Source organism: Schistocerca piceifrons, chromosome 6 (assembly GCF_021461385.2).
Source record: "Schistocerca piceifrons isolate TAMUIC-IGC-003096 chromosome 6, iqSchPice1.1, whole genome shotgun sequence".
Lineage (NCBI taxonomy): Eukaryota > Metazoa > Arthropoda > Insecta > Orthoptera > Acrididae > Schistocerca > Schistocerca piceifrons.
The window spans coordinates 452,687,967-452,707,278 of record NC_060143.1 but is presented as its reverse complement, the minus strand read 5'-3'; the positions used below and the strand labels follow the sequence as shown (position 1 = coordinate 452,707,278).

At 38.0% G+C, this 19,312-nt stretch overlaps 1 protein-coding gene across 1 annotated transcript in view; it reads right to left on the bottom strand.

The window, feature by feature from the left end:
* The window catches only part of LOC124803373 (zinc finger protein PLAG1-like), a 106,284-nt gene that overhangs the window by 27,647 nt on the left and 59,325 nt on the right, over window positions 1–19,312 (bottom strand). Inside the window, exon 4 of the mRNA XM_047264559.1 lies at window positions 11,392–11,479. Within this exon, the coding sequence (XP_047120515.1) occupies window positions 11,392–11,479 (88 nt within the window). The remainder of the gene's footprint in view (window positions 1–11,391; window positions 11,480–19,312) is intronic.

The window sequence follows — 19,312 nt, the reverse complement described above, 5'->3', positions numbered from 1 at the left end:
AGAAACCACCTTTCTTTTGCTGATGACATTGTACTGTTTGCCTCAAGTGCATATAAACTCAACAACTAATGGCAGAAGTAAATAGTGGAAGTTTGCAAGTAAGCCTGAAAATTAATTACAGTAAGACTGTTGTTGTTGTTGTGGTCTTCAGTCCTGAGACTGGTTTGATGCAGCTCTCCATGCTACTCTATCCTGTGCAAGCTTTTTCATCTCCCAGTACCTACTGCAACCTACATCCTTCTGAATCTGCTTAGTGTATTCATCTCTTGGTCTCCCTCTACGATTTTTATCCTCCACGCTGCCCTCCAATACTAAATTGGTGATCCCTTGATGCCTCAGAACATGTCCTACCAACCGATCCCTTCTTCTGGTCAAGTTGTGCCACAAACTTCTCTTCTCCCCAATCCTATTCAATACTTCCTCATTAGTTATGTGATCTACCCATCTAACAGTAAGACTACAAAAACAAAATATTAACACATTAAAAATAAAGTTGTACAAATTAACAATAATATGACTGAGCAAACTGACGTATTTAACATCATTGAAAACAATAACTGGATGGACAGAGGAAAAAATTTAAAAAACTATTTAAGAAACAGAAGAGTAAACTTTTAAACTATGAGACCAAGTTGCTGAACAGTACTTCCTTCAGGAGACAAATTTCTTATTACTGCTGATAGACACATGTAAAGGTAAAGGAAATTACCTCAGATTTCAGAACCAACAGTTCCTTCTTCGAGGTGGAAGGACTGATAGTTTGGGAAGGATTAAAAAGGAAGAGCAGGATGCTCAGGCCCCAGGAAGGGTGGGATGTACCTGTAGTGATATAAATAGATACATAATAAGGGCATGGAATGCTTCTGACAAACAAAAATTTTCAGAACTAAGATTCTTATATACCTGAAATAGATAGTTTCCAATCAGTATGCATTACTGTTTCCTACCTATGGCAGGCACTGACTTTTCATTGGGAAAAAACTTTCAAAATTGGCACTGCTAAGCAGGCAATTGAGAGAACATATTGGAAATTAAGAGAGAGAGAGAGAGAGAGAGAGAGAGAGAGAGAGAGAGAGAGGAGACTGATGTGGAAGGTTTAATCATGACAGTGAAGAAAACAAAATGGAAGTTGAAAAATTTGTGATAAGCTCCTATGGGACCAAACTGCTGAGGTCATCAGTCCCTAGCCTTACACACTACTTAAACTAACTTATGCTAAGAACAACAGAAATACCCATGCCCGAGGGAGGACTTGAACCTCTGACGGGGGGCAGTCGTGTGAACTGTGGCAAGGCACCTCAGACCGTGCGGCTAAAATGGAAGTGGACAGGATATCTAGCCAAGTTAAAGGATGGTAAATGGACCTAGGAAGATCTTTGCTTGATTTCATGTGATAACAAAAGAGAGAAAACGAGCTAATGGAAGGTGGGCATATGATAGATGGCAATATGTCACATAACATGCAGTAGTGACATGGATGTGTGAAGCAGAAGCTTGTATATCATGGAGTTTTCTGCAGCTGCTTCCACCCAACAGTAGAAACTGCAGGCTACTACAGACAGGAAGGTAGGAAAGCACGAGAAAATGCACACACACAGTTTTTGGTGAATGCTCTCTGACAGCATCTGATCTGGACCCACATATAAAGTGTGGCCGAATTTTGTCTGAAGCAGTAACAGCATACAAGATGAAGTTTATTTCAGGACATAAAGCAACATAACCATATCCGCAAAATTGTTATAATTCAATGGTCTATTTAATTCATTATATAACATGCAAATACCTCAAGCCAACTGGGATAAAATTACAAAAACCACAACAAACTAGAAAATGTGTTCCATGTGGTACTGTCAACATGACACATTTCTCAATTTGGCAGATGAGAGGAAAGGGTTAGAAGGTTAGAAGAAAAGGAATTATTCAGGGATCAGACAGGTAAGTTATTGAGGATCAGGGTACAAGGAGACACAGCATGAATAGGGCAAAATAAAAACTAACAATGCAATACTAGTGACATTCAAAATGTGAAATCGCTGAACAGGAGGCAAAAATTTGGGCCCTTGAGGCTGAATTAGAGAATGTGAATTTGTAATTATGTAGACCAAGAGAGGAAAAAGAGATGGGTTGCTGAGAAAAGCTAGCAAGCAAAGGGCAAAAAAGGGAGACTCTTTTTAAAAAAAACTTCCGAAATTCAGTTAGTAAGTCAGTTTGGCTTGCTATCTAAAGTAGTGGAGGAAAGGCCACATCCAGATGTAGTTGAATGTAGAGTGAAGTAGAATATTAACTGAAAGAAAAAAAAGACAGATCAGGGTCGAATCAGGACAGGAAGACAAGAATTCTGCTTCTAGGTAGCAATTCTGAGAGGGGTGTAGGCCAGCAGCTTAAGGAGAAATTAGGTGCCCAATACCAGGTCACAAGGTGACAGAAAACTTCAGTCAGCTATGCAGGGACTTTGAGAAGGAAGATTAGGTAGTACGGGGGAGTAAGACACAGCCTGGCTATATGAATCCAAGACTTAGTATTATGAGTGACCTGGATAAAATAGGAGCAGAAACTGGGCACACAAATGTGGGGTTTGTGGAGGTCTCTCAGCACCGTGATTGGCCCTGGGTAAACACTGCTGTAAGGCATGTTAACACTGAGCTGAGCAGGGTGCTCCAGACACCAGCAAAATCTCACGTAAGTGTTGTTCCAGTTGATGCTATTGGTAGGTGGGGATAGACTACACATGGCCTGCACCTAAATAGGAAGGGGAAAGATACGTTAGCTTCTCTATTAGCAAATACTGTAATAGGGGCCACAGTCACACAATGGATGATCTCTGTGCTTAATGGGATCATGCAGACAGGTTTTTTCTGGTTAAAACCAAAGTCCAGACAGACAACAATCAAGAAAAATAGAATAAAAGAAGCTCCACATACCAAAAATTGGGATAAAGCTAAGGATAGTATCAACTTACTTCATCAAAATATCAGGGGAGTAAAAAATAAAGTAGTGAGCAGTTAGTACGTCTAGATGATCTCAAAAATAAGAATGAGATTGATATACTCCGTCTGACTGAACACTATGTAACTGTGGGGATGGAAAGTCTCAGTATAAATGGGTATACTGTAGCTACTGACTCTTGCAGATCCAGCACAGATAAAGGAAGAGTTGCCATTTACACAAAACAAGTGTATAAATACAAAACTGTAGAAGTAACAAATTTTGTGCCGATCGGCACTTTGAAGTTTGTGCATGAGAACAACAGATAGATAATGTAGTGTTGATATTAGCAACAGTGTACTGGTACCCATTGGGGATTGGGAGCTATTCATAAAAAAAAAGTTTGACTACCTGTTATGCTGTCTGTCAGACAAAAAAGAGAAGTTGTTAATCTGTGGTGATTTCAATGTATACTTTCTAAGCCATTCTACAGGAAAAGTAAAATAGAAATGTTATTAATGACATATAACTTAGAATCAGTGATCAATTTCTCAACATATATAGCTCAAGACAGTAGCACTCTAATCTTGTTGTGGTCTTCAGTCCAGAGACTGGTTTGATGCAGCTCTCCGTGCTACTCTATCCTGTGCAAGCTGCTTCATCTCCCAGTACCTACTGTAACCCACAGCCTTCTGAATCTGTTCAGTGTATTCATCTCTTGGTCTCACTCTACAATTTTTACCCTCCATCCTGCCCTCCAATACTAAATTGGTGATCCCTTGATGCCTCAAAATATGTCCTACCAACCGATCCCTTCTTCTAGTCAAGTTGTGCCACAAATTTCTCTTCTCCCCAAATCTATTCAATACCTCCTCATTAGTTATGTGATCTACCCATCTAATCTTCAGCATTCTTCTGTAGCACCACATTTCGAAAGCTTCTATTCTCTTCTTGTCCAAACTATTTATCGCCCATGTTTCACTTCCATACAAGGCTACACTACATACAAATACTTTCGGAAATGACTTCCCAACACTTAAATCTATACTCGATGTTAACAAATTTCTCTTCTTCAGGAACGCGTTCCTTGTCATTGCCAGCCTACATTTCATATGCACTCTATTTTGACCATCATCAGTTATTTTGCCCCCCAAATAGCAAAACTCATTAACTACTTTAAGTGTCTCATTTCCTAATCTAATTCCCTTAGCATCACCCGACATAATTCAACTACATTCCATTATCTTCATTTTGTTGATGTTCATCTTATATCCTCCTTTCCAGACACTCTCCATTAACTTCAATTGCTCTTCCAGGTCCTTTGCTGTCTCTGACAGAATAACAATGTCATCGGCGAACCTCAACGTTTTTATTTCTTCTCCATGGATTTTAATACCTACTCCGAATTTTTCTTTTGTTACCTTTACTGCTTGCTCAATATACAGATTGAATAACATTGGAGACAGGCTACAACCCTGTCTCACTCCCTTCACAACCGCTGCTTCCCTTTCATGCCCCTCGACTCTTATAACTGCCATCTGGTTTTGTACAAATTGTAAATACCTTTTGCTCCCTGTATTTTACCCCTACCACCTTCAGAATTTGAAAGAGAGTATTCCAGTCAACATTGTCAAAAGGTTTCTCTAAATTTACAAATGCTAGAAAAGTATGTTTGCCTTTCCTTAATCTATCTTCTAAGATAAGTCGTAGGGTCAGTATTGCCTCACGTGTTCCAACATTTCTACGGAATCCAAACTGGTCTTCCCCGAGGTCGCCTTCTACCAGTTTTTCCATTCGTCTGTAAAGAATTTGCGTTAGTATTTCGCAGCCGTGGCTTATTAAACTGATAGTGCGGTAATTTTCACAGCTGTCAACACCTGCTTTCTTTGGGATTGGAATTATTATATTCTTCTTGAAGTCTGAGGGTATTTCACCTGTCTCATACATCTTGCACACCAGATGGTAGAGTTTTGTCAGGGCTGGCTCTCCCAAGGCTGTCAGTAGTACTAATGGAATAATGTCTACTCCTGGGGCATTGTTTCGACTTAGGTCTTTCAGTGCTCTGTCAAACTCTTCACACACTATCATATCTCCCATTTCATCTTCATCTACATCCTCTTCCATTTCCATAATATTGTCCTCAAATACATCGCCCTTGTATAGACCCTCTACATACTCCTTCCACCTTTCTGGTTTCCCTTCTTTGCTTAGAACTGGGTTTCCATCTGAGCTCTTGATATTCCTACAAGTGGTTCTCTTTCCTCCAAAGGTCTCTCTAATTTTCCTGTAGGCAGTATCTATCTTACCCCTAATGAGATGCCCGTACATCCTTACATTTATCCCCTAGGCAGCCCTGCTTAGCCATTTTGCACTTCCTGTCGATCTCATTTTTGAGACGTTTGTATTCCTTTCTGCCTGCTTCATTTACTGCATTTCTGTATTTTCTCCCTTCATCAATTAAATTCAGTATTTCTTCTGTTACCCAAGTATTTCTACTAGCCCTCATCTTTTAACATAATTGATCCTCTGCTGCCTTCATTATTTCATCCCTCAAAACTACCCATTCTTCTTCTACTGTATTTCTTTCCTCCATTCTTGTCAATCATTCCCTAATGCTCTCCCTGAAACTCTCTACAACCTCTGGTTCTGTCAGTTTATCCAGGTCCTATCTCCTTAAATTCCCACCTTTTTGCAGTTTCTTCAATTTTAATCTACAGCTCATAACCAACAGATTGTGGTCAGAGTCCACATCTGCCCCTGGAAATGTCTTACAATTTAAAACCTGGTTCCTGAATCTCTATCTTATCATTATACAAACTATCTGAAACCTTCCAGTATCTCCAGGTCTCTTCCATGTACACAAACTTCTTTCATGATTCTTGAACCAAGTGTTAACTATGATTAAGTTATGCTCTGCGCAAAATTCCTCCTCCATTTCTTACCCCCGTTCCACATTCACCTACTATGTTTCCTTCTCTTCCTTTTCCTACTATTGAATTCCAGTCACCCATGACTATTAAATATTCATCTCCCTTCACTATCTGAATAATTTCTTTTATTTCATCATACATTCCACCAACCTCTTCGTCATCTGCGGAGCTAGTTGGCATATAAACTTGTACTGCTGTGGTAGGCATGGGGTTCGTGTGTATCTTGGCCACAATAATGCATTCACTATGCTGTTTGTAGTAGCTTATCCACACCCCTGTTTTTTTATTTATTATTAAACCTACTCCTGCATTACCCCAATTTGATTTTGTATTTATAACTCCGTATTCACCTGACCACAAGTCTTGTTCCTCCTCCTACCGAACTTCACTAATTCCCACTATATCTAACTTTAACCTATCCATTTCCCTTTTTAAATTTTTTAACCTACCTGCCCGATTAAGGGATGATATTCCATGCTCCAATCCATAGAACGTCAGTTTTCTTTCTCCTGGTAACGATGTCCTCCTGAGTAGTCCTCGCCCAGAGATCCGAATGGGGGACTATTTTACCTCCGGAATATTTTACCCACGTGTATGCCATCATCATTTAACCATACTGTAAACCTGCATGCCCTCGGGAAAAATTACAGCTGTATTTTCCCCTTGCTTTCAGCCGTTCTCAGTACCAGCACAGCAAGGCCATTTTGGTTAGTGTTACAAGGCCATATCAATCAATCATCCAGACTGTTGCCCCTGCAACTATTTTAAAGGCTGCTGCCCCTCTTCAGGAACCAAACGTTTGTCTGGCCTCTCAACAGATACCCCTCCATTGTGGTTGCACGCACGGTATGGCTATCTGTGTCGCTGAGGCACGCAAGCCTCCCCACTAACGGCATGGTCCATGGTTCAAGGGGGGGGGGGGGGGGGGGGGGAGCACTCTAATAGATAAACAGATTATTTAGCACTCTAATAGATAATGCATTGGTACAGGAAGGAATGTAAAACTAACAAATGCTTTCCCTGTGATAAATGGATTATCAGACCATGATGTACAACTGATTAACTTACAAAACTTAGCAGGGTGTACAGTTCAGAAACCATTAAGTAAAAGTGTAAGGCTGCTTAACCTGGTATCTATACAGCACTTCAGAGAAAGTTTTAGAAATTTTCTTGACAAATTTATTTCCCTTTTTGAACATTGCTGTCAAAAAAAGCTAGATGCTAAATGTAACACCAAACAGTTTTCAAAGAAACCTTGGATTACTACTGGTATTAAAGTGTCTTCAGAAAGAAAAAGAAAACTGAGACAGCAAAAATAAGTAAAGACCCAGAACTAATTTTATGCTATAAAAATTATTGTAACATACTGAGAAAAATTGTCAGAAAACTCAACAAATATGTATCTTAGAGATGAAATTAACAACTTGAGCAATAAAATAAATTCAATATGGACTGCTGTTAGAAAGGAGACAGGAAAAGTAACCACTGGGATAGGTAGTACTACTATTAAAAGAGAATGAGACCATCTTAGCCAACAATACACAATTAGCTAATGTATTTAACAACCAATTCTTAAGTGTAGGTGAAAACATTGGTGAAAGTAGTTCAAAAGAAAAAGCCAAACAGTGCACGGAAGAGTCAGTCAGTTTCAAGAAATCTTAGTCTGATTAATTTTCACCTAACAACCTCTTGTAAAATAAGGAAAATCATTAAATCTTTGAAAAATAAATGCTCTGTTTGAGTAGATGACATCTCAAACAAGGTATTAAAACAATGTGGAGCAGTTACAGCTGATGTTCTGAGTCACATTTAATGCATCACTAGCTCAAGGTATTTTCCCAGACATGTTAAAATATGTCATTGTCAAGCCTCTCTACAAAAAATGGGACACCACAGATGTCAATAATTACTGGCCAGTATCCTTGCTTACAGCATTTTCAGAAACTGTCAAGAAAGTAATGTACTCAAGAGTGGTTAGCTATCTGAACAGTAATGGGATACATAGTAAATCACAGTTCGGATTTCAAAAATGCTGTTCCACTGAGACAGCAATATACAATTTCACTGCCCACATAATAGTGTCTTTAAATAGCAAAATGTCATCAACAGAAATTTTCTGACTTATCCAAAGCATTTGATTGTGTAAACCATGACAGTATGTTACATTCTATGGTATAAATGGAACAGCATATGAGTGGTTTAAGTCATATCTACAGAACAGGAAGCAAAAAGTTTCCCACTTCAGCTAACTTCAATCATGGGTCCCCTTCTGTTCTTGATATAGGTGAATGACCTCCCTTCTTATCTGAAATAAGGAGCTAAACTGACACTGTTTGCTGATGATACAAGCATAATTATTAATCCAGTAAAAGAAGCTCCAATATAAAATGATACAAATAATGTCTCTGGAAGAGACACCAATTGGTTTTCTGTGAATGTGCTTGCTCTGGACTTTGAGAAAACACAGTACATCCAATTTTCTGCTGCAAGGAGTACAGTTCCTTCGATAAATATATCAACAGCAATCAGCAGCCAAGGATGAGCGTACTAAATATTTGGGTGTACTTATAGATGAGAATCTTAGTTGGAAAATTCATATTTTGGATCTCCTAAAGCGACTAGGTTCAGCAACTTTTGCAATCAGAATAACTGCCAATTTTGAGGATACAGAAATTAGTAAGCTAACACACTTTGCATACTTTCACTCCCTGATGTAATACACAATAATATTTTGGGGTAACTCACCACTTAGGCAAAAAGTATTCACTGCTCAAAGGAAGGTGGTTAGAATAATGAGTGGGGCTCATACACGCTCATCTTGTAGGATCTGTTTAAAAGGTTAGGAATTCTTAGAACAGCCTCACAGTACGTTTATACAGTAATGAAATTTGTTCTCAATGACATGGACCAGTTTAAGAACAACAGTGACATTCGTGATTATAATGCCAGAAGAAATAAATACTTACACTACCCTCTACTTAACCTATCTTTGGCACAGAAAGGGGCAAACTATACTGCTGCCAAACTTTTTGATAAATTATCAGATGAAATAAAATGTCTGGCAGACAGCAGTAATATTTTCAAAAATAAATTGAAATGGTATCTCCTTGACGACTCCTTCTACTCCACAGATGAATTCTTGAATAAGAATAAATAAGTCTATAGGTATAATATATGCATTTTGTGGCATTTAAGGGAATGGGGTAGGTAATAATTTTAAGCTAAAAAAGAAAAGAAAAGAAACAAACTTGATTCATGTGTGCATTTCTTATGCACTTGACACATTCCCCATTTTAATGGTTACCATGAGGTTGATCAATGGAACAAGTAACTAACTAACTAGGAAGTTAGAAAAAAGGTAGAGAGGGAAGCTGACAAGTCTGAGATTAGGGAATGAGGGACTGTAATGAGAAATGCAGGGGTGACAAGCATAAACTGTGAAACGTTAAAAGGAATATACATAAAAAACGGGAAATAAAAGGAGGAGGAAAATGGCAGACATGACATGATAGAAGAAACAGTTTGGGAATCACACCAGGTGCAAAAAGAGAATAAAAATAAAAAGAAAAAGACAACAGATCATGTGGGTGACATCAGAAATGCACACTTAAGAAAAAGTTCCCACTTGCATAGTCTTAAGGTAGGGGGCACTGGGAAGAAGAGCCTAAATTGTTCCAATGGTGAAGCAGGCTTTTATATTCAAAAGCATATTCAGTGATGGACAGACTGCAACAATAAACTGAATAATGGACACAAATTAGCAGGTTCATGAAACGGGTCACCTTACTACTCTTTCCTTTTTTGGGAAGGCTTGTCCTATCAGTTTTTTGACTGGGGCAGGCAGTGATTAAGAAAAGAGAATTGTGTAAGCAGAATATGAAAATGTGGCTAAGAAACAGGTTGAGGAGTGTTACGGGAAGACCAAGATATCACAGAGGATGCTGAAATGTTGGTTAATGAAGTACAGGGTGATTCAAAAAGAATACCACAACTTTAAAAATGTGTATTTAATGAAAGAAACATAATATAACCTTCTGTTATACATCATTACAAAGAGTATTTAAAAAGGTTTTTTTCACTCAAAAACAAGCTCAGAGATGTTCAACATGGCCCCCTCCAGACACTTGAGCAATATCAACCCGATACTCCAACTCGTTCCACACTCTCTGTAGCATATCAGGCATAACAGTTTGGATAGCTGCTGTTATTTCTCGTTTCAAATCATCAATGGTGGCTGGGAGAGGTGGCCGAAACACCATATCCTTAACAGACCCCCATAAGAAAAAATTGCAGGGGGTAAGATCAGGGCTTCTTGGAGGCCAGTGATGAAGTGCTCTGTCACGGGCTGCCTGGCGGCCGATCCATCGCCTCGGGTAGTTGACGTTCAGGTAGTTACGGACAGATAAGTGCCAATGTGGTGGCGCTCCATCCTGCTGAAATATGAATTGTTGTGCTTCTTGTTCGAGCTGCCAATTCTCTAACATCTCACAACATGCGTGCTATATTTTCATCACTCGTTCTCGGCCGTCCAGAACTTTTCCCTTTGCACAAACACCCATTCTCTGTAAACTGTTTATACCAACGTTTAATACACCACCTATCAGGAGGTTTAACACCATACTTCGTTCGAAATGCACGCTGAACAACTGTCGTCGATTCACTTCTGCCGTACTCAATAACACAAAAAGCTTTCTGTTGATCGGTCGCCATCTTAGCATCAACTGACGCTGACGCCTAGTCAACAGCGCCTCAAGCGAACAAATGTACAACTAAATGAAACTTTATAGCTCCCTTAATTCGGCGACAGATAGTGCTTAGCTCTGCCTTTTGTCGTTGCAGAGTTTTAAATTCCTAAAGTTGTGGTATTCTTTTTGAATCACCCTGTATACTGGATAAGTGAATGTCTTCAACAGATCATAGCCCTCACAAGTGGCTTGAACATTTCAGATCTGAATAGTACCCAGTATTTGAGGAATTATGTTTGTTTTGTCTAAGATGATAAATCTGAGACACCTATAATGATATAAAGAACTTGCTTGTGAGTTTGCTGATGAGGTAATTATGGGAACTGGTTGCAGAGGTGATTCTGGCAGTGTATTTTTGCAGTAAGTCAAAGTGCAAACAGATAAATTTATTGTTAGTTCTGAGGCTGTACACAAGGGTAAATTCCAAATGGAAAGAATAACAAAAATTTAAGCACAATCCCTATGTTTACAACTTACAAAAAAGAAAAATCTTCATGATTTAAACTAAAAGAAGGAAGCAAAAATGAAAATTACTGAGATGGAGTGAAAAAAAGTAATGTGAATTAAAACAGTGTGTGCTGAGACATTTGCTGCACAGATCTGCATTATGCAAAGGCTCGAGACAATTTCTTAATGTGACACACAATTTCATCTATGAAGTAGTTTCATTATAGCGTAACACTGCTGAAAGAAAGCTTCATTATGATAAAGAAAATCTGCTTGGAATTTAATATCACCCCTTGCTTTTGTAGACGTTTCCTCCTTATACTTATATATTACTTAATTTTTACCTTCTGTTTTGTGTAGAGGTGAAGTTCCCATGCAGGCGGCATATTCCTTGGCATACCACACACGTAACTCCTCCCCAGCAGTGATATCCTAAAGTGAAAAAAACATTAAAAATCACTATTTAGTTCTCTTTAATATCTTGTGTAATTTTTAATAAATTAGACAACAGTCTCCTGTATGGCAATCACACTATTTTCTTCCTAACCTTCGAATTTTATCAATGTCTAATTATAATGCAAGTAGCTTCGAACAATAATTTAAAAAAAAGTACTAAATGTGTGCTGTGTTGTGAAAGATGTCATTTGTGAATGCTGTCTTGCTCAAGATAAATATGTATTTTAGTTGTAAAGGCATAATTCTTGTCAAAAAATGTGAGATATTTCCCTCTTGCTCATTTGCTTAGCATACATGGTTAAATTTTTAGATATGTACACAATCACAAATTATCCAAAATTACAACTATTTGGTATTAATGAAATTACTGGATGATGTTAGTTAACAGTCCTCTAATGAGTTACATGTATGTTGTTCTTACATGTCTAACAGAGATTAATTTTTGGACAACAGAAGAGTCTCACCGTTCCTACGCAGGTACTTTTTTTTTTTTTTTTTTTTTTAAAAGAAGGTAGATTAAAGTTACCTCACTTGGCATGGAATGTATATTGAAAAGACAGATTAGATGCCATAGAAGGGGAGAGTGTTTATCAAGAATGAAATAGGTCTGTCTGTGAAGTTCTCTGAAGGCGAGTAACAGGTCTAGGTGAACTCAATGTAACTATTGAATTTTTTTTACCAGTCAGTATGTAAGACATGGCAATAGGTATTCCTAGTGTAGAGAAAGAGTTGAAAACAAATAAGTTGTCAGGCCCAGATGAAACTCGAATTCAGTTTAACAGAGAGTACTTACTCTATGGTATTGACCCCTTACTTAGCTTGCATTTATCAAGAATCTATCACCCAGTGCACAATCTCACTGACTGGAAACAAGTTCAGGTGGCTGCTGAATACAAGAAGGGCAAAAGAGTGGACTGCAAAATTATAGACCAATATCCTTAACACTGTTTGCTGCAGAATTCTTGAACAAATTCTGAGTTTGAATGTAACAAATTTCCTTGTGACAGAAAAGCTTCTGTAAACAAATCAGCACAGATTTGGAAACTATCTGTCTTGCAAAACTCAGATTTCCCTTTTCTCATATGACATTCTGTGAACTATGGATGAAGGGCAACAGGCAGATTCCATACTGCTAGATGCCCACAAAGCATTTGACGTGGTGCCCTGCTGGAGTCTGTTAACAAAGGTCCAAGCATATAGATCAAGTTCCCATATATGTAATTGGTTCGAAGACTTCTTAAGTACTAGAAACCAGTAGCCCGTACAAAGTCCCAATGTTTACACAGTCCAATTTGTTTTACAGTCCAATGGAGCCCCTCTCACAAATGATGATAATGATAAAATGATGAGGACAACACTAATACCCAGTCCCTGGGCAGGGAAAATCCCCAACCCGGCCAGGAATCGAACCCGGGACCCTGTGATCCAGAGACAGCAGCGCTAACTACTAGACCATGAGCTGCGGACTCTAGTTGTGATGAATGGCAGCTTGCTCTAAATGTAGAAAAATGTATGTTAATGCAGACTGAGTAGAAAAAAAGATTTCCATAATGTTCTAATGCAGCATTAGTAGAGTGATTAAATATCTAGGCATAATGTTGCAAAGTGATATGAAATGCAACAAGCACATAAGGACAGTAGAAGGGAAGGCAAATAGTTGACTTTGGTTTATTTGGGGAATTTATGAAAGTGAAGCACATATATAAAGGAGATCACATATAGAACACTAGTGCGATCCATTCTTGAGCACTGCTCAGGTGTTTGGGATCTCCACCAAGTCAGATTAAAGGGAGACATTAAAGCAATTCATAGGTGGGCTGTTAGATTTGTTACCAGTAGGTCCAATTAACACACAAGTATTATAGAGATGCTTTGTGAACTCAAATCGGAGTCCCTAGACTGAAGATGATGTTCTCTTCATGGAACACTATTGAGAAAAATTAGAGAACCGGTATTTGAAGCACACTGCAGAACATTTTTATTGACTCCAACCTACATTTCACGTAAGGACCACAACGATAAGAGAAATTAGGGCTTGTTGTTTTTCCCTCACTCTGTTTGTGAAAGGAATCAGAAAGGAAATGACTAGTAGTGGTACAAGGTACACTTCATCAGGCACCATGTGCTGGCTTGCAAAGTATGTAGATGTAGATGTAGAGTTCAATGACTAATCAATGTCTTTGGACAAAAAATTGGTAGGTCAGATGGACAAATACCAGAAAGGGAATCAGTGAAGGTATTTATGCCATATTACTCAGGGGAACAATGACATCTCTAAAACAATAATGGCAAACAAGGTTTTGTTCCTGTTTATCCCCTTATCCTGTATGTTTCTTAGCCACCCAGTCACCTAACCTGGCAACTTCTTCGCCCCCAAATGACCGATAATGAAACTATTATTTTCTTGTTCAACTCCTGCATTTCAATTTTTTTTAATTCACTCAGTACAAAATTTAGTTATAAGTAATGCAGAGAGGAGAAAATTTATGCCTATGAGTTACCATTTCTGCATTTTGTTGACCTTAAATATGTTTTTTCATGAATGCATTAATTTTCATGTTTTCAGTGTGGGTGGGAGGGATTTCCATTTGTTCTTTTATGGATGACATTAAAGAAACTATAGTATACAGGCTGAAGACCCCCTTTCCTAACTTCATGTAATTTATGAGCAAAGTCTGATAACTTCCATTTTTAGCGAAAATACTCTAGGAAATTCAATTTGCTTATCACAGTGAATATGCCAACAAGAATACAGTAGAGCAGCTGGCAGACAATATTTACATTAGTGTCTCAATAGGGGATAGTTTCACTGTGGATGGGGTTGCTAATGAATTAGCAGATCATGAATTAGTAGGTATTGAGACAGAAATCAGAGAGTACATTGATGTGCAAGAAATTTAATCAAAAGCTAACATTTACATAACTCATTAACGATCAGCAATGGCAGGTAGTGTACATATTATTAGTACGTTGCAAGTAACTTCTTATAGCATGAGCTATGATGGCTGCATGAACAATATCTATGAACTTTTTTTAGTGGGGGAAGAAGACAGCACAGACATGTAGTGACTGTTACTGAATTCACATTGCTTGATTGACTCCATTCAGAAAAGTCAAGTAAATTATCAATTCTCTAAGCAGTAATGATGCACGTATGTGTTAATAATATTCTACAGAGTCAATGCTGTGAACTGTGTACAATACATACAAGACTGGTAAGCTGACTTAGCCTAGCCCACTAATTTGAAAAATGTGCTGTTGTGGGTTGCTGACATTAAGATTGTACCAGTGAGTAACTTAAAGAAACACATTGTCATGGGGTTTGAAAAGAAATGGCACATTTAGTGAACTGAATATGAAATTTTCACAGGAAATGTTGAAAGCAGAAACAGAAGACTTCAATAATATGTCATTCAATGGAAAATATGTGATTTTTCACAAAATAAATGGTAAACACTTCTATAGTGAATGCACTACTTCTAATTTTCACATAGAAGATAATTTTTTTCTGTCAACTGCTGAGACCTACAACAAATTATCATTGATTAGGATTTAGACAGAGAAAATCACATAATAATGAGAAACTATTGAAGGAAAATGAAGCTACATAATATTTACAAATCTCTGTGATTTAAGAAATAGTAGGCCTATTGTACATGGGGATGAGACTTATGTGCGCTTGCCACAAACTACATGCCACACTAGGAGTGATGTTAGTTAACATTTATGTCTGGGATAAAATTTTTGATTATCACAATGATATCAATTTTGAAAACTTTGAGAAAAAGATCAGACTTTCCCACTAAACTCGTTGTAAGTGATCATGACTCTTACCGTAACATTAAAAAAAAATAACCTCCCCCCCCCCCCCCCCCCCCCACACACACACACACACACACACACACAAGGGATTCAATTTCATGAAGTTAAGAACAAATCACAACTGTACACTTTTATTAACATCACTATGGAAATATACAAAACACTGAACACTGATTCTATCCTTGCAGAACACAGCTGTTAAGTTTTAGATCACCATCTTACCGTGCAGATTAACATAATGAAACCGAAACTGTATCATGATGCTTTCAAATAATGATAGGATTAAAATTGTAGAAGAAAAGTTTCATACAACAGGTAAAGATTAGACAACAGATTAATTCATTATTAATTAATAGGCCAACAATAGTCTTTAGAACAATAGGCTTGGAGGGAGATGAAGCTAGGAGACAGATTAGGAATGCAAGATTGATTAGCTTGTTCTGTGGCGGGCAGGGGGAGTTATGTGCAGCACACCATGAAGTGGAGGAGTGAAATGGGAGTGAGAGACAGAACATAGGAGGAGAGGGAGACTGTGGAGGGGTAGTGTAAGGATATGTTAGTTGAGTACAGCAGAAGGCACAAGGACAGCAGTGGAGCTGGGTGTGAGACATGAAGTAGCATATGATGTGACCAGAATGACTGTGGGTTTGAAAGATATGTTGAAGGGACAGTTATGATCTACATAAATCAAGAAGCCATGTTCTGACATTAGATGGCCATTTCTGTCTTGGCCTCAGTCTGGTAGTAGCCATTCATTCAGGTGGATAGTTCATTAATGGTTATCCTGACATAAAAGTCTGTGCAAAAGGTACAGCACAGCTAAAGTATCAAATGTCTGCTTTCATGAGTGGTTGTGTCTCATAAGGTAGGGCATGCCTGTGACAGGACTGGAATAGGACAGAAAGAAGGAAGGGAGATTAGTGTTAAATATCTGCAGACAACAAGGTCATTAGAGACAGTGCACAAGTTCTGATTAGGGAAGGTTGGACAAGGTGTGTGTTAGGGATGGGTCAGGATATTTTGTACATTTAGTGCGTAGTGGGGTACCACTTTGGGAGAGGTGCTAACAATTGTGAGTAGGATGGACCTCAATTACGTACATTATGAAAGGCAGTTGAAGGATCTGATTCAGTTGTAATGTTACATATACTGCCCAAGAGAATGAAGTTCTGTCTGCATGTGTGATGTCAGACAAATATTTATAATTTTATATTTAGTACTTACTTTAGTTTTATTTCAATACAGTCATGTAAATCTGTTTCTTTTTTTGTTTTGTGTAGAGTTCATGAGCTCCTGACAATGTGATAGGATCTTTCTCAACTGATAAGAAGCCTGAAATACTTGAACACGTGAGGCAATACTGACCTTACGACTTATCTTAGAAGAAAGATTAAGGAAAGGCAAACCTACGTTTCTAGCATTTGTAGACTTAGAGAAAGCTTTTGACAATGTTGACTGGAATACTCTCTTTCAAATTCTAAAGGTGGCAGGGGTAAAATACAGGGAGCGAAAGGCTATTTACAATTTGTACAGAAACCAGATGGTAGTTATAAGAGTCGCCGGACATGAAAGAGAAGCAGTGGTTGGGAAGGGAGTAAGACAGGGTTGTAGCCTCTCCCCGATGTTGTTCAATCTGTATATTGAGCAAGCAGTAAAGGAAACAAAAGAAAAATTCGGAGTAGGTATTAAAATCCATGGAGAAGAAATAAAAACTTTGAGGTTCGCCGATGACATTGTAATTCTGTCAGAGACAGCAAAGGACTTGGAAGAGCACTTGAACGGAATGGATGGTGTCTTGAAGGGAGGATATAAGATGAACAACAACAAAAGCAAAACGAGGATAATGGAATGTAGTCGAATTAAGTTGGGTGATGTTGAGGGTATTAGATTAGGAAATGAGACACTTAAAGTAGTAAAGGAGTTTTGCTATTTGGGGAGCAAAATAACTGATGATGGTCGAAGTAGAGAGGATATAAAATGTAGACTGGCAATGGCAAGGAAAGTGTTTCTGAAGAAGAGAAATTTGTTAACATCGAGTATTGATTTAAGTGTCAGGAAGTCATTTCTGAAAGTATTTGTATGGAGTGTAGCCATGTATGGAAGTGAAACATGGATGGTAAATAGTTTGGACAAGAAGAGAATAGAAGCTTTCGAAATGTGGTGCTACAGAAGAATGCTGAAGATTAGATGGGTGGATCACATAACTAATGAGGAGGTACTGAATAGGATTGGGGAGAAGGGGAGTTTGTGGCACAACTTGACCAGAAGAAGGGATCGGTTGGTAGGACATGTTCTGAGACATCAAGGGATCACCAATTTAGTATTGGAGGGCAGCGTGGAGGGTAAAAATCGTAGGGGGAGACCAAGAGATGAATACACTAAGCAGATTCAGAAGGATGTAGGTTGCAGTAGGTACTGGGAGATGAAGAAGCTTGCACAGGATAGAGTAGCATGGAGAGCTGCATCAAACCAGTCTCAGGACTGAAGACCACGACAACAACAACAACAAGAAGCTTAGCAATGTTGGCCAACACAAAGTAATTGCCAATTACCAGTGACCGAGAGAAAATGGGAGCTGCATTATCAAGGGCCTTATTGTGCTTTATTACAATAATTAAAACATGGTATATAAAAGCTTTGGAATAATAGTACATAATTCAAATAATTCAACAAGTGAGCTCTTGCTCGTCTCTCAAAGGAAACAGTTAACAAATGTATAGTACTGCTGTATATTAATGTTGATAATGACTTTAGCTGTAATTAGAAGATAAATAAATGAAATTGTAGAGGAAATCAGACCATGGAAAACCCAGGAGGGAAAGTACAGAAGAATTATTCAAAACGTAAAAAATTTGAAATTGTGGAATTTTATGTTTTTCTGCAAAAAACTGGAAACTTATTTTGAAGTGAAAAAACTTGAAATTTGCAAAAATGAATAATTGGAGTTTCAATATTCAGCAAGTGCAACACTATTCTTTTATTGTAGTAATTAATGGTAGTAATCAGTGACTGCATAAATATGACCAAATTTTTCAAAACGCAAGAAATTTAATTTTGAAGTAGTTTTTTTGCATTGAGACTCGAAAATGAACCTGATAAAAAAGTGTTAATATAATTTAAATGAAGTAAGACAGATATTGCAATGCATGATTTCATATCTTTGGTTTCTTCTGCATACTTACAAAGTCTGATAATGAAGCAATCTTCACATTCTGGATGTTCAAAATTAATATTAAATACTGTCTGAGTAAGGAATATTAACAGTGAAAATTATGGGACATACTGTGACCATGACAGGGCAATGGTAAAGAAGACAAGTTAACAGGAAATAAGAAAACAAACACTGTCATCCACTAAGATACGGAAATGCCATGTGCATGTAGATGAAATTCTCACATTCACAGAAAATGTGTTTACTGCTTAGACTCATAATTTGCTGATGAGCTGAATCAGCAGCTGTGTGTGTGGGTGGATGAACTGAAGAAATTACCTACAGTATCTGAGCATACTTTGTCATTTTAGTCACCGGAGAACGATGATGAAGATTAGGGACTAAATCTGCCGCTGCTACCTACTTTCAGTACACACAAACCAAATTAACGAATATAGTGAGTTGTTACAAAAATAGTATTGCAAGAAAATGTTTTGAGTGGTGATAATTGTTATATGATAAATTTAAAAAAAGTGTGGGTTTTAACCACATTATTAACTTGTACCGAACAGAATAAAGGGAAAAGGAACCAATAAAAATAGTAGTAGTAGTAGTAGTAGTAGTAGTAGTAACTCACCATATAGTGTAGAGCATGAACAGCAGATACAAACAACAAAAAGCCTGTCACAAATAAAGCTTTCAGCCATTAAGGCCTTCATCAATAATAGACGACGGACACGGACACGGACACACACACACACACACACACACACACACACACACACACAGAGGCGTGCACGGACTGCAGTCTCAGACTACTGAAACCACTCACATGA